Source organism: Eschrichtius robustus, chromosome 17 (genome assembly GCF_028021215.1).
Source record: "Eschrichtius robustus isolate mEscRob2 chromosome 17, mEscRob2.pri, whole genome shotgun sequence".
Lineage (NCBI taxonomy): Eukaryota > Metazoa > Chordata > Mammalia > Artiodactyla > Eschrichtiidae > Eschrichtius > Eschrichtius robustus.
This window is the reverse complement of record NC_090840.1, coordinates 3,421,528-3,437,500: the sequence shown is the minus strand read 5'-3', so window position 1 is coordinate 3,437,500 and position 15,973 is coordinate 3,421,528. Positions and strand designations below refer to the sequence as shown.

The following is a 15,973-nucleotide window of genomic DNA, read 5'->3' as shown; positions in this document are numbered from 1 at the left end:
GCATGTGGTTCTTGTTCCCATTTTGCAGGTAAATTAGCTCCGGTCAGGGCCTGGGAGGCCCATGAGCAGTAGATAGTGCGGCTGGACCCAGACGGCAGGGCCGTGGGATGCCAGGGTCTGGTGTCAGCCCTCACAGAGAGAGGAGAGAGGCAGGGCGTCCTGTATCACTTGCTCCCAGTGGCTCTTCAACTCTTGCTGAACGAAAACCTTGTTCTTTCTTTCTAGGGGGCAGATGATTTCTTCCGAAGACTGCGAATTCATTCAAAGATTTGAAATGAAAAGAAGTCCTGAGGAGAAGCAGGAGATGCTTCAGACTGAAGGCAGTCAGGTGATCAGTTCAGATATTAGACCATGAACCTGCCCCGTGTCATTAGACATTCTAGAAATTTTCTCAATGACCATGTGATAGTCCACTGTAGGTAGGCGTCATAATTTAACTAAAGATTCTTTTTTATTGGAAGACATTTGAGGGATCTCTAGTTTTCTTTGTTAATTTTGGAAAAAATGTCCTGTGGAGTATGTTTACTCCTCCATCCTTTTCTGCATTTCTGAAAAATTTTTTCGAATTAGCATAGATTCCTAGCATGGAAAATTACTGTTTCAAAGTACACAGTATATTCAAAGTTGCTTAACTTTTCTGTTTTTTAGACAATTTTTTTTCTACTTTGTATTCTCACTAGAATAACATCTAACTCCGCTGTCCATCAGATTTTCTGATACGTTGCCCTGATTGGCTGAAGGAGCCCGTATACAAATTCAGCCTGATTCTCACAACGATCCTGGGAAATTTGGGAGGAAACATATCGTGGGTGCCAGTTTTGTTGAATTCTAGAGAGACAGTGACATAGGTGTTAAATCATAGGATGGAGACTGCTCAGAGCCTTCTGATTCCAGTGACTGTACCGAATTCCTGTACTTGTGCTGCTCTGGTATTCTGTTTCCTAGTAAAAGCAAAAAAACCCCCAAAACCAAAAAAACAAACAAAAAAAAGCCCCAAAACCAATGATAATATTAGATTTGTCTACGTAACTTAGTCTTTACGGTGTTAAGAGTTGACAGTGGCGAGATCTATTTAAAAATCGTAAACATTTTGACGTCACTAGAAATTATTAAAAAACTGATGCAAACCCTAGTATGGTCCTCCCATACTTCATCACAGTATTTGTAAAAGGCAGGCATTTTCTGTAACTGCCTCCTAATTTAGGCAAGAGAAATAATATTTTAATGAAATTCCATTAAAATGTCGTGTTTGCACATTTGAAAGCAGTGGTTAATGTTCATTTCATCTTTTCTAGTGTGCTAAGACATTTATAAATCTGATGACTCACATCTCCAAAGAGCAGACAGTTCAGTACATACTCACCGTGGTCGACGACACGCTGCAGGTGGGTGTGCTCTTCACCTGACAACGTTTGGTCCTCACCTTTTTGTGTTCTCCCAGTAACAGCACTTCTGTAAGGTTTCACCTAGAGCACTGGTTCCCTTCCAGAGTATGAGAGTATATTTTTCTTCATTGTGTGAGTTGTAATTTGCTGATAGTGGTAAAGATGGGACTGCCCACACACTGACTATTTTGTTGTCTTTAGGATGTCGGGGAATCAGTATGTCTTGTTTCCGTATTTCCTCAGAGTTCTGCGTTGGACAGCAGCGGTGCTCGGTGCATCCCTTGAGGCTTTCCGGATGCTCTGCCTACTCACAGATGATGCGGCTCTTTTCTTTCAGTCGTTCAGCAGATTTCAGTGCCCCTGTGTCCCGGGCCAGGGCCAGGCCCTGGGGGTTTAGTGCTGACTGTAGGCAAGGTGCTTGCCCTCAAAAGCGTGGTGTTTTTGGAGAGCATTTTGGTTCTCATCTGAGACTTTTCCAGTGACGTGAAGTTTCTATTTACTGCTTTGTTGTCCCTAAACAGAGGGCCTCCCTTATTCACAGTATTGTATTTTATACTGGAGTATAATCTAGGTTTAGATTGTTGGTATTGAGAGCAGTCTTTCTGAAACAGACCAGCTGGCTGCAAAATCCAAGGCCTGTCTGCACGTCTCAGGGAAGAGTCTTGAAGACTCAAGAGTCTGCCTGTCTCTTGAAGAAAAGAGTCAGTCTGGCTGCTTGGAGGGCGTCTGTCTGTCAGTTTACGAGGAGGAGCATTTATTGCTGGCCTACTGTGTGCAACCACTGGGCGAACTGTTCCTGAGCACCTGGAGGTTAGGAGGAAGGGTGCTGCCTGTCTAGGGGCCATCGTGTCCCTTACAGGGATGTTGTGATTTTATCAGCTCAGGATGGCTGTCCAGCCTGGGCTGACGCAAGCCTGTCGGAGAATGATCTCTGTCTTTCTCGGCACTTTTTCCTTTAGGAAAGTAAGGTCAGGATAAATGGGGGAGTGCTGTGGTCTGCCTCGGTAATCCGCGTTCCTATGACTAGACTAGAATGAGGAGGCCGTGAGCTGGCCTGCAGACCCTGGTTTTGTTGATACGTACACACCCACCCACCCACACTCACACATGCACAGATTCCCTTGATTTTTATACACATTTACAAACCCGTAAATTAAAAACCGTGAGTTCACACAGACCATCTCCAGTTTGTGCCCTCTACCGCCCCGCCCCCGAGTTCATGCCAGCCCCCCATTCCATGCTGGATTGTCTTCTGTGCCGGCGAGGGGGCACAGTCATCTCGTCCTCTGTTACTCATTTGTGCCACCCATGATACAGAGGAAGTCGGCTCAGAATTTCTGACCCGCATGCCCGAAAAAAGCCCTTTGCCTGGAGTTCAGTATTTGTCTGCAGTACTTTGTCTTTGAACGAGGTTGTGCAGACTATTGTGTTCAAGTTTGTTTTAGTGTGGTTATATTATTTTTCCAGAAATAGTCAGCTTCATTTATTTTTGTTTGTAATCTACTTCAGTTTTTTTCCTCATCCCTGTTCGTTTTATTTTACTATTTTTTATTATGTAAAACGTTTACATGCTTCCAGAAGTCAAAACTATACAGAAAGGTATGTCCCCAGTCCCCCTTGCCCACACTCCCACCCGCCTCTTGTAGGTCATAATATTGTAGTCTTCTGTTTGTCCTTCCTGTTTTTCTTATTGCAAACAGGTACACATGTACAGGTACACATGTATTTTCTTATTTCCCTCTCTTTCTTATATAGAAATACATGCTAGACATAGTCTGTTGTATTTTGTTTGTTTCACTTAACAATATGCCAGAAATCATTCCATTTCAGTTCAATCTCCCATATTTTTTTTGACAGCTACAGAGGACCTTAGTAGATATACCATATTTTACTTAATCGGCCTCTGATGTAATAGCCATTGAGGTTGGTTCAGGTACATATATATTGGGTTTAATAAAGTTTTATTTTTCAAAATGTGCAGTTGGTGGGACTGCTCATGCATCTTCCCAGCAGCTGGGGCATCTCCACCTCTGGTGTTTCTGGTATAAGTTACTTGAGCTGTTTTAAAAGCCGTCACTAGGTCTTTTACTGTGGAGCTGCTGATGGGCTGGCCTGGCCAGGGAAGCATGAATCTTCCGTCTCTCAGAGGCGACAGCTGGGGTTGCGAGCTTCCTACCGAGTTGGCCGCGTGTGGCTTTGTTACGAAGACCAGGTTCCTGAGCCTGTCCCAAATTCTGCCTTTGGACCACTTCTTCTTTTTGACTCTGCCCTTAGATCGTTCTCCGGGTCTTTGTCCTTAGTGGCCGACTTTCTGACATCTTTCTTCTTGCCGTCTTTGGGGGCATCTCAAGCTCGGAGGGCAGCTGCTACCACTGAGGCCTCGCTAAGATGTCGGGCAAAAAGCGGTTACCATATTTTGTAATTAGAAATAATGAAGGTAGTAACCTTATGCAAATGTATTTTCCTATTGTTGGGAGTATACTTCATGGTAAATTCTTAGAAATGGGATTTCTGGATAAAAGAGAACCACATATGCAGTTTTGTTAAGATATTGCCAAATATTCCATTTTGCATTCCCACCAGCGTGTGAGAGTGCCTGTTTCCCTACAGCCTTGCCAACAGAAGGCACTGTCAGGTTTTTACATTTTTGCCAATCAAGGCGGTGTCCGAAGTGGGACATCTTCAAGTGTATAGTTTTATTTGTTCTTGTTGACCTGTGTTTATGAAGGATCTGTGGAAAGATTTAGACTTAGGTAGCTGCCATTATCCTTAGCCACTGACTAAACGTATTCAGACAATTGATTTTATTGGTAAAATTTTAACTTTGAAAATAGTCCACCAGTGGAGTTAATGATGACCTACCTGAACGTCAAGTTCTTTGATGAAGTCGTTGTCATAACTATTTCAATTGTTAGTCTAGACTATAATGATTTGTTACTTAAAGAGATAGTAGCCTACTCCTCAAATAGGTAATTGCTAGCACAGACCAAAGTTAAAACCATTGTATTTAAAAAGATTTGAATGTTGATCCGAGAGTTAAAATTATTGTTTATGTGGTTATTAGTGTTGTTTACCAAATATTGCTACTTAACCACCATGTTTTAGTGAACCAGATAGTGGATTTCAGCCAGCGATATGCAGAGAAAATTTCAGTGACAGGTAGAGTTTGCGTGATTTCAACTAAGAATTAATTGTTCCTCTGATCTACCTGCTGGTATGCTATGCTGTTTTTTGCTGTCTTCATCTGCCCTGATTTTTCGATCACAGTGTGCTAAGGGTCACCTAGAACATCCGAGATGTCTCTAATTCCCTGTTTCCCTGGCCTGTTTGTAAGCAGCTTGCAGTGCTTCCTGCTGCTCCTCCCGTCTAGAGCTGAATTGGGATCTCTCTGCCCTTCCCGATTTTGTTTGTGTGGAAGGAGGGTGGAGGTGTCCAGACAGCACTGAGGGGGCAGGCTGAGGAGAGATGTAGCTCGGGTGCTGCACCTGCAGGGGGTCTGTTATTGTGGCTCACCTGATTTAAACTAATCATAATAATTCAAGGTGATTTTACTTAAAACTATCTACCCCGGCCCCCATCGTCACCCCCTGCCCCATTGTAATAATAACAGGGAGACAATTCTCATACCGACTGGAAAGAGAAAACACCGGGGCTTCCTTGGTGGCGCAGTGGTTAAGAATCCGTCTGCCAATGCAGGGGACACGGGTTCGAGCCCTGGTCCGGGAGGATCCCACATGCCGCGGAGCAACTAAGCCCGTGCGCTGCAACTACTGAGCCTGTGCTCTAGAGCCCACGAGCCGCAACTACTGAGCCCGTGTGCCACAACTACTGTAGCCGGCACGCCTAGAGCCGGTGCTCTGCAACAAGAGAAGCCACCGCAGTGAGAAGGCCGCGCACCGCAGCGAGGAGTGGCCCCCGCTCGCCACAACTAGAGAAAGCCCGTGCGCAGCAGCAAAGACCCAGTGCAGCCAAAAATAAATTAATTAATTAAATAAATTTTTAAAAAAAAGAAAACACGGATTGAGGGGACGTAAAATGAAAGGCTGAGAAGCAGTGCGTAATCGTTACCTTCTTTAGGAAAATGCATTCTGATCAGTGATGTTTCTTTCTTTCTTTCCGGCTTTTTTGTTTCTTTTAGGAAAATCACCAGCGCGTTAGCATTTTCTTTGACTATGCTAAACGTAGCAAGAACACCGCCTGGTCCTACTTTCTGCCAATGTTGAATCGCCAGGATCTCTTTACTGTTCATATGGTAAGTTTTGAATTGGTCACATTTCTGATTCAGGGAAGAAATGCACCCGGGCCGGTTGTGACTTGGTAACGTCCCAGTACCCACAGGAGTGACTGCTCTGACGTTGACTTTTCAAAGCAGCGCTTCCTTACTGGAGGTTAGTAATGTGGGGTGTTGGGAGGTCAGAGGAGGCAGGGTTGCTTTGACACAGTTCAAGCTTTTAGAGCATTTGATGAGCTCATTGAGATAAAAGCCTTTGGTAGGGCTTCCCTGGTGGCGCAGTGGTTAAGAATTGCCTGCCAACGCAGGAGACACGGGTTCGAGCCCTGGCCCGGGAAGATCCCACATGCCACGGAGCAGCTAAGCCCATGCGCCACAACTACTGAGCCCGCGTGCCACGACTACTGAAGCCCGCGCGCCTAGAGCCCGTGCTCTACAACAAGAGAAGCCACCACAATGAGAAGCCCACGCATCGCAACGAAGAGTAGCCCCTGCTCACCGCAACTAGGGAAAGCCCGCGCACAGCAACGAAGACCCAAAGCAGCCATAAAAAAACAAACAAACAACAAACAAATAAATAAATAAAAATTTAAAAATAAAGCCTGCGGTAAATTCACATGTGCAAACAGCGTTAGGTGGTCTGTGACAACTGCATTTTACTATAGAGATTAAATTTTGCTTTGAAGCAGCTGTTGTCTTTAATTTTTATTTTAATTAAGTAGTTAATTAATTGCTTTTTAATATCTTAGATACACTCCTGTTTTAAACTTAGCCTGAAGGGCTGTCTTTGGAAATGTTAACACTGAGCAGAAGGTCTGAGAGGACGATCAGAGAATCAATCCTTGTACAGGCCTTTTCTGTTCCTAGCGCATTGTGGGCTGCAGGGGGCGCTCCTGAGGCTGCATTTCGTAGATGTCTTTACATTTTCACAGCAAGATCCACTGTCAGTGAAACAGTTTTGAGCACACGCTTTCTCTTTCTCTCCATATATATCTATGTTCATTTATGTACTAGTATGTTCGTATATTGTATGGAACATTCGTAAAAAGAAATTAAAAAGGAGGACTCATGAAATAAACTATTTTAAAGAGTACTTTAAAAAAAAAACACCAGTAATATATTTTCTTCTTTCAAATTGTGTAGAGGCTTGTTTTCACTGTCTGGAAACATGATTTAAACATTTTCCTAATTTTGATGGTCTTATAATAAAATTGACAAATATGTTAAAGACCAAATACACATTTAGGGTAAGATTCATCATTATTCATGGTGTAGCCAAGTCTGTGTTTCAGTTTCTCTATGATTTCAGTTACTTTTGGCTAATCTTTCAGATTTTGAGGGCCAGATGGCCGCTGGTTCACCCTGTGCTGGTGAAGAGCTTGTGCTGGGAGGGGAAGCGCCAGGCCTCGCGTTCCTTTGTCTTTGCCCTTTTGCCTGTGCTTACACTGCTGGTCATCTTTTCAATTTCCGGTTTCCTTACAGGGATCCTTTCGTGTCACTTACCTGTTTTGTGACAGGTCAGTTTAAGTTAGCGTGTCTGTGAACTCACTTAGCGAGGCACGTGAAGACGACCGCATGTCACTACAGAGCGAGGGAGTCGGGGTGCTGGGCTCTGCCCCCCCCCCCCCCCCCCGTGGTGCAGGCTCCCGAATATGCCACGACACACGCTGCCCTCTGTCACCTCGCTCGCTGTGTGCACGTCTGGGAACAGACCTCAGTGTATTTTTGGCTTAGCTAATCAGCCTTCACGGTCTCTACTAGGATTAACTCCTGCTGAATGATTAGAGCTTTGAAACACTAACTTGCTTATAGAAGGTACTGAAAGAATATTTATTAAATTGGGTTTGTGGGTGGAGAAGTAGTATTTTATACTGCCTTTCCCCCCACCCCCCAGGTCTATCTATATCTATATATTTCCGGATTTATTGAGGTGTAATTGACAAAATTATAAGATATTTAAAGTGTACAACATGATGATTTGATAAAATACACTTATACTGCCTATTTAATTAAAAAAATTCATGATTCATTTTTTTTTAACATCTTTATTGGAGTATAATTGCTTTACAATGGTGTGTTAGTTTCTGCTGTATGACAGAGTGAATCAGCTATACATATACATATATCCCCACATCTCCTCCCTCTTGCGTCTCCCTCGCACCCTCCCTTCGTGATTCATTTTATAGCTTGAAGAAAATTGAGAAGTTTTTGAGTGAGGAGAAAAAGGTGTTTGTTTCTATTGAGAAAGATGACTATTCAATACCCAGGATATATTTTATACCAAGATACAGATTTGTAACTGTGAGAACTCACAAGGGCTTGAATGACCGAGGTAGTGGCTGGCAGTTTGTTGGAGCGATTGCTCAGAACTCGGGCAAGTGATTTGGTGAAAGTCGCTAAGAAGGATTTTTGTGTCCTTTTGATTTTTGCTGGTCTTATAATGAATCCTAATCTTACTTTTGAAACTCAGAATAATGCAGGGAATGTCGTGAAATTCTTAAAACACAACTGATTTTGGTTCACTTCAATGGAAATATTTAAAACTACATTTGACCATATTAGAAATATTTTTAAAAATGAAATATAATCTGTTATCTTTGGAGGAGTTGAGTGCTAAAAGAAATCCTGCAGCAAAATGGTTATGAGTCCTGTTTCTTAGGGTCTATGGTGTGATTTTTAGAATCAGTATAATATTCAAATGTATTTCTTATTTTTCAGGCAGCAAGAATTATTGCCAAGTTAGCAGCTTGGGGAAAAGAATTGATGGAAGGCAGTGACTTAAATTACTATTTCAATTGGATAAAGACTCAGCTGAGTTCACAGGTAAAAGACATTCCTCTTCGTATCTTTGAAAGGAACATAACGTCCATGTTCTCTAAAGCTATTTATGGTAATTATGTGAAATTACAGAAACTCTATGTTAAAAAGGAGGCATTCTGAGCTTGATGAGTCAGCCGTGCTGCTTGCAGGTCGGGTAGGGGCTTCACCTTTTCTGCCTGTGACTGGCTTCACCTCAGACCTTCCTGTCTCTTCTGCCACTCGGGATTTTCCCTTCATTTCAGCAGGTAGGGAGGATTTCCCTTCCAGGACGGCGGCTGCCGAGATCACACGGGTTGGAGGATTGGAAGGACGCACACAACTCCAAGGGTGCACTCGTGTGAGGCTCACGAGAGAGGAGGGCGCGCCCGTGGGAGGCTCGCGAGAGAGGAGGAGAGGCGGTGCGATGGGCGAGCATCTCTGCCCTGGGACCCTGGACCACCCAGATCGGTGCCAGGAGTCTTGGTTTGGGGAGAGTCCTTTGAAAGTGTGCAGTGGGTCCTTTATGCCCTCCGGTCACATACCCAGGCCAAACTGTCTGACCAGTCACACCAAGAAACAAGCTGGCCCTGGCTGCCGCCAGGAGGGTTTCAGACTGCAGACAGCATGGGACGGCTCATTAGTCAGCCCGCCTGTAGTCCTGGCCAGGAGTCAGTCCCAGGCACCACTGGGTGGCCTGGGGCTGCTCTCTCCAGCCTGAGAGGACGTCTCCCTCAGTGACTCCCTCTCAGGATTTCACCGTGTCCTCGTGGGGTTGAATTTAAGCCCAAAGGGAAACACGAAGCCTGCTTGCTGTGGTCTCGCTGCTGTCAGGGCCCTCGAGCCCGCTTCTTCGTGGAGGAGGACAGCTTTCCGGGTGACGGCTGGCAGATGACGAGTTTTCCCTTTTGTCTTCTGGGTTCCCCAGCGCAGGGCGGATGGCGGGACACTCCTGAGGGCTCAGTGGAGGGTTTCTTTTCCTTTAGGCGTCCGATGACCAAGTGAGAGGTGGTGAGGGGGCTTGGAGGGAGTGAGCCGCGGAGAAGGAGTGAGCTGAGCTGGGTGGGGAGAGGCGTATCTGTATCAGGAAGGAAAGGCAGGAGGGAGTGAGCTTTGGTGTGGGCGGGACATGGAGGATGGGCCAGGAGAAGCTGTGCTGGGAGGCATGGTGGCCTCAGGGCTAGATGACAAGCAAGGGCCTATTTGAAATGAAGGTTTGGAAAGTTGTAATTTAGATTGCTGGTGACTTTATGATTTTAGTAGATTTTAATTTGAAGTATGAGAGAGACACCATGACATTTTGCTTCGATTTATTTTTTGTCTTATCATTGCCTGCCTTTTTGTGGGGGGAGCCTAATAACCTTTTCTGTTTGGATAGAGAGAGTTTGAAGTGTCTTGAACAAAAGCAATTATTTTTTCTGTCAACAGCATACATTTTAACACTCTTTTGGGCTTAGTTTTTAAAAGTATTTTTACAAGAGCCACAAGTTTTGCAGATTTTACTGAGTTTGTGAGGTATTTCAAAAAGAAGATACTTAGAACATGAAAAATACATATGTGAAGATGAGATGTATTTATATCTACATGTGTATCATTTGGGATCAGAGCGCTTAGTTAAAGAGGTAACCCGCCCCCCCCCCCCTTTCTTTTTTCCTCTTATGAGATTAGTTCTCCCTTTGAGGAAACTTCATTCTGCTTTAGTGTTAGGCATGGTCTGGTGGTAATAAGGCTCTATGCTAGCTGGACTCATAAAATGACATCTGGTAGCAAAGAATGCACGCTGCAGTGTGCCGCTAACATTTTGGGTTGTTTCATCTTAGACTTTTCCTCGTAGGAGTAACATTTATGTTGTGCCTCACAGATGATTGGTCAGTTTTAGAATGATTAGCTGTGGTTGTAACCATGTCCAGCAATCGGGGGGATATTTCTCCGGTCACTAGAGGAAGCAGGGATTTCAGTGTCTGGAACACTTTTCATTAGACTTGGTGTGAGACACACGCTCTTAAAGACCTTTCTGTATCTTTCCAGCGCGCTTGCTCTTTTTATCGCCGAGTCTTTGGCCTCGTTCAGTTACTGTCTGGCGTTGCTGCTTTGCACGTCCTGCCCCAGGGAGAGGCTTCAGGCCCGTCCGGCCGTGCCTCAGAGTCTGGTCACTGCTTCCGCTGGGCTCTGGTTGGCTACCACCCTTGCTGTGGGCAGACACTTGTCCACAGCCTTTGATCAGGGTGCAGTGACAGGCATGAAGCAGAGGCTTGTTCGGGCTTTTATTTTCTACTTTGCTTAAATGCCACGTGATAGCACTGTTTCTGCAAGGTCTCTTTTTCTCTATCATCAGTGTTTTCTCCCTCATAAAAAGGACCACATTTTCATGATTCTAATAGAAATAGACTTTCAAAAGTCTGAATTAGGTGCCAGTTTGGATATTTTGTTCTTTGACTTTATAGAGACATTTAGGAGCCTTTTTCCCAATAGTTTAACTGTTATACTTGGGTTATAGGGGCTTATGCCTGGCACTTAGTAGATAAGTTATTGAATAAAACAAAATAAAAATTTCCTTTCAGAAATTCATGGTCACTTTTCTCTTGCATATTCAGCTTCTGACTTTCTACCTTAAGTTCTCTTTGGTCATTTCTGTGTAACAGGTGAGGTTCTGATTGTCATTATAATGTGTTAGCATTGCTGTGGATAACCTAATTTTTTAAGTTCCATGTAGTACCTTCCCATCATCAGGCACCTGTTTTGAAAGCTTTGCCACAGAATATAGTGTAGATAGTTCAGCTTAAGACAGTTGTCTCATTGGAAAAATGACCCAGGAAGTAAATCCTGAGACTTGAAAACGTGCACTAGCTTCACTTATGAAATGTAATTGGAACTTAGTATTCAGTTTATTATTGTTCCTTTTAAAATAATTTATTGATGAAGATACGATCCGGAAGAGTGTAACAGCGTTTAGAATATTTCGTATCATCCCCACGTTTTTTATTAGCTGATGATACTCCGTTCAGTAGGATTAGGAAAACAGTGATAAAATTTGCTTAGCTCTCTTTCGTAAGCTGATGAAGTAGGATAAAGTTAAAAGCAAAACTAAGTAATAAGTTATTTATTTCGCAATAGAAACTGCGTGGCAGCGGCGTCGCTGTTGAAGCAGGGACGGTCTCCTCAAGCGATGTAAGTACCTTCCTTCCTCCTTCACTGGCCTCCTAACACCCTGAATTTAAGTTATTTTGAGTCACAGACATTTGACGTCTTGAAGGTGTTCACTAGTCCCCCGGATGTAAATCCGTGGATTTGGTGTCACCTCCATCTGGGTAAATGGTGTTGTGAAAGCTGTGTGTAAAGTAAACCTCTCTGGGCTGATGCGGTTGCTTTCTGCTGTTGGTGGGCGTGGGACTTCCTCTTCCTGTTGCTCTTCTCTTCAGGCGGCTTTATCTCAGGCCTGAGAATCAGAGCAGGTCTGGACTCTGGTGCACAAGTTGAGTGAGTAAGCAGAGCTCCTCTCTTAAGACTTCAGCCGTCTCATGACGCGAACGTCTGACAGATACACGAATCCTGCGCCAGGCAGCTGAAAACAGTTCCGTTCCCCGCTGGCACGAAAACCCACTACTTGCCTGAGTCGCTCAGGGTTTAATGGGGGCCTATGTGGTGGCCAGACTCTCCCTCCCCCTTTTTCTGGCCAATCCTGCCCCACATTTATGTAGAGCCAAAAGGTTAAAGGTTAAAGCTAATCACGCCCCCCCAGTTCCTTTCCTGGTTAGGGTTATCTCCCCCGGTTGGGAGTGGTTTAACTTTGCTGTCTTCAGACTAGTTCAAGAATTGCCAATAGATTTGGACAAGTATGGGTTGGCCTGGATAGCGCCAGCCGAGAGCGGGGTGGGGGGAGAGTTAGAAAGGTAGGTGAGGCGTATTCAGCTTCCTTTGCTGGAAGTATCTCTGGGAAACCGGAAAGCACCTTCCGAGGATGGTGTCTCCCACCTGCCCGTGCCAGACCTCAGCGAAGCTGTGTGGGGGCCACGCAGGGTCCGTGTCCACAACCCGCAGGCCGCGCCCTGTGTGTGCTCGTAGACTGGAGAGGGCGACACAGTCCCTCTCAAAGCCAGGAGTGGGGCTGCTCTTGGGGCACGGGTCGAGGGACTTGACAAATAGTGCGCCAGGCCGGAAAATGGCTGCGCGTCTTCTGAAATCAGAACAGGGTACAGAACTAAGTGAGCAGTCTTGGGGCCAGGGTCGGGGAAGGAGGCGGTAGGTTTGAAGTCTGGATATTCAGCCATAAGCAGATGTTTACATTGGGAATCCTTATTTTACATGACTTGAGTTTCTTTCTACCAGTTTGAAATTTTGAAAAATTGTTTGATTTGAAAAATTGTCTAATTAGACTTATTTGTAAAAATTTTGAAAGCTGTTTTCGGAATAAACTTAAGTGGTTATTAAAGTGTTTGGAAGTTAGTAAAGCTCACGCAGTGAGGTGCGAGCCCTGGTGACGTGACATTCTTCTTTTGCTCTTTTCTGTCCGGTGTGTGGGAAAAACAACGCTGATCTATTGAATTGGCAGTGGTTAGTCAAAGTGGTTTATCTGGTCGACTCAGACACGTATATCCCAAACGGAATTAGCATCAGGGGTGATTCTGAGTGAAGAAAAGCTGGCTTTTGGTGTCCCCCTCTCTTCCGTTTAGTGCCCTTCACACCTGAACATACCCCCTGTCTCTTGCTGCAGGTTCCTACTTTTTCAGAAGGCTGTCAACTTGGAAGGCAGACTTAAAGAAGTTGACAGAGAGGTGTTAGCACTTCCTTTGATACTTGTATTTCAGTAGGGGGATCAGAATTGGTAGCTGGTATGTATGGAGCTCTTCCTGTGTGCCTGGCAGTGTTTTAGTCGTTTTGCGTTTACATCTCCTTGAATATTCACACCCCGTCTTTGACATCGGTCTCACCGTAAGCCACGTTTTAGGGATGCGCAGTGAGGCTGGGAAGGCACTCCGCTTGCCCAAGGTCATCCGCTCATGGTGGCGGAACCCCCAAGGGGACGAATTCCTTGCCGAGAGGATTCTGAGGCACCTGGACTGGACTTGGAGCTTCAGGCATTCTCCAAGTTGCCTCACCTACTCAGACTTGTGAAGAATATCCATGTTATATCTTAAAATCCCTTTAGGTTTTCAGACAGCATAGAAAAGCAGTTTGGTAAACTGCATTCTGTGCTGTTGCCACTTGATGTCAGTATAAAACAACAAAGCTTTACACAGCAAAATGAGAAATTCGCGGGATGCAACAGTCTTGACTTTTAAAATGGCATAGCATCATCATCATAAGTTACGAGTGGATCATTACAGACATTTTTATTTAAATGACGTTATATAAATGACATTTTAAAAAAATGATTTGTGTTGTATTTACCTAAATGTAAAAATAATAAACTATATCACATGACATGTACTTACCCCAACTTACCTTCAACTGTCTGTTCAGTTCTTTGTTGGCTCTTGCACGGGAATTATCAGTCTTCTGCGTTTCCGAGGACGTCGCCCAGGCTTAGATGTTGATTGCTGGGCTGCTGCCCTGACAAAAAGAGGAACACCGTGATCTCTCCCAGCCTTTGGAGGAGTCAGGAGACTCTGGGCATTCTGTTCCCTCTGTCCAGCTTCTTTCATATCTGTGTGCAGGGGACCGTGGTAACTCTCCGCTCCCGCGTCCTGTTCTCTGTTGTAGACCTGCTCCGGCCCTGGTTATTGCTGGATGGACATGGTCTCGTTGGTAGTAAGTAACGTGATTAGGTTGCCAGGTTCTCCATATCGCTCGTCTTGTCTTGCCTTTTAATGTTCTGGAGCAGTTCTGTCCAGTAGAACTCTCCGGGGTGACGGCAATGTTCTTTATATCTGCGGTGTCCACTCTGGTAGCCCCACGTGGCTCTTGAGCACCTGGAAACCTGGCACGTGCGAGTGAGCAAGTAAACTTGCAGGTTTTTTTTTGGCTGTGTTGGGTCTTCGTTTCTGTGCGAGGGCTTTCTCTAGTTGTGGCAAGCGGGGGCCACTCTTCATCGCGGTGCACGGGCCTCTCACTGTCGCGGCCTCTCTTTTTGCGGAGCACAGGCTCCAGTCGCGCAGGCTCAGTAGTTGTGGCTCATGGGCCTAGTTGCTCCGCGGCATGTGGGATCTTTCCCAGACCAGGGCTCGAACCCGTGTCCCCTGCATTAGCAGGCAGATTCCCAACCACTGCGCCACCAGGGAAGCCCCAAACTTGCAGTTTTTTGTAGGCTTTTTGGTTTGCTTGTTTACAGCTTTATTGAAATCTGTTTCTCATACCATAAAATCTTTCCATTTGCCATTGGTTTTAGTATATTTACAGAGTTGGGCAACCATTGCCACCATCTGATTTTGTAGCGCTTTCAACACCCCAGAAAGAAACCGTGTCCACCGAAACAGTCACCCCCATTCCTAACCCCCTCGCCTAAACTCTGGCAACCACTCACTTACTTTCCGTCTCTGCATTCACCTCTTCTGGCCACTGTCTGTACACAAGTCACGTAATATGTGGTCATCTGTGACTGGCTTCTCTCACTTAGCTTATGTTTTCAGGATTCATCCATGTTTTAGCATGTAATAACAACATTTTAGAATGAAAGGGGAAAAAAAAAACAACCTTAGCTTTTTTGGCTTTTGGCCACGTTCCTTAAATTGTTTTCTCTGACAGTTCTAATATCCTTGTTAATGTGAAGGTAGTTTTACTGCTTTGACTCTTAAATTTAAGGCTCTGTTTTTAATTTAAGACTTTTCAGTCTTTCAGAAGATTTGGAGGACTTTAACGATTTGGTTCTTCACTGTTTGTCCATAAGTGCGTTAAAGTGCTACCCGAGTAGCAGAAATGAGGGGCTGCGTCAGGAATTCGCATAGTGCAGCCCTCTTATTTAACTCTGGTCCCCTCTAGCCTGTGATTTGTAAAGTCTGTGAGGACCCAGAGAAGTTCACAATCAATTACGTGTCTTGGTGCAGGTTTCCAGAGCATTGCTATTTACCTGAAGCAATTTTTGGATGATCTTCATTGTATCACAAAATTATCACAAAATTAGTACGTTTTAAACATTGTGGATCATTAAAATATATGCAAAGAATAAATGTTAAGAAAAGGAGAACAGATAAGAACCTGTCAGTTTTGCTTTTCTGATCAGATATTTGGAAGGATTGCGTATATTCTGGCAATGCAAAGGAAAATTAAATGGTAAAGTATTTCAATACCAGACTTTCTTTTACATATCATTTTCAAACTATAACATCAATAACAATAATAAGGTAACCTAATATTGTACGTTGGATGTGTTCTCGGAAGTTGCATACAAAGCAGTGATTTATAAAGTAAATCATATTTTCTTAAGTCTGCAATAATTTTTTCCTACAATAAAGAATCCCAGTAGTCATGTAATTAAATTATACGCCTAAGAAAATTAGATTGAAAGCAATACTTGAAGGAGATTTATAAATTTGTAAATTAACAGTGAAATTACTTTCTTGGTAAGACTTAAGTCTAAGATGAAATTATGTTAAGTTAATTTAGGTATTAATTTAATATAGGTATT

At 44.2% G+C, this 15,973-nt stretch overlaps 1 protein-coding gene and 1 pseudogene across 3 annotated transcripts in view; one reads left to right on the top strand and one right to left on the bottom strand.

The window, feature by feature from the left end:
• ATP6V1H (ATPase H+ transporting V1 subunit H) overlaps positions 1-15,973 on the top strand; it is a 62,606-nt gene that overhangs the window by 7,386 nt on the left and 39,247 nt on the right. For 2 of the 3 annotated variants that reach the window (XM_068525889.1, XM_068525891.1), the window contains 5 exons: positions 226-328; positions 1,296-1,385; positions 5,524-5,637; positions 8,335-8,439; positions 11,527-11,580. In XM_068525889.1, coding sequence (XP_068381990.1) covers positions 226-328; positions 1,296-1,385; positions 5,524-5,637; positions 8,335-8,439; positions 11,527-11,580 — 466 coding nt within the window. The remainder of the gene's footprint in view (positions 1-225; positions 329-1,295; positions 1,386-5,523; positions 5,638-8,334; positions 8,440-11,526; positions 11,581-15,973) is intronic. The other variant, XM_068525890.1, reaches the window with a different exon arrangement.
• On the bottom strand, positions 2,583-5,472 carry LOC137751258 (small ribosomal subunit protein eS25-like; annotated as a pseudogene).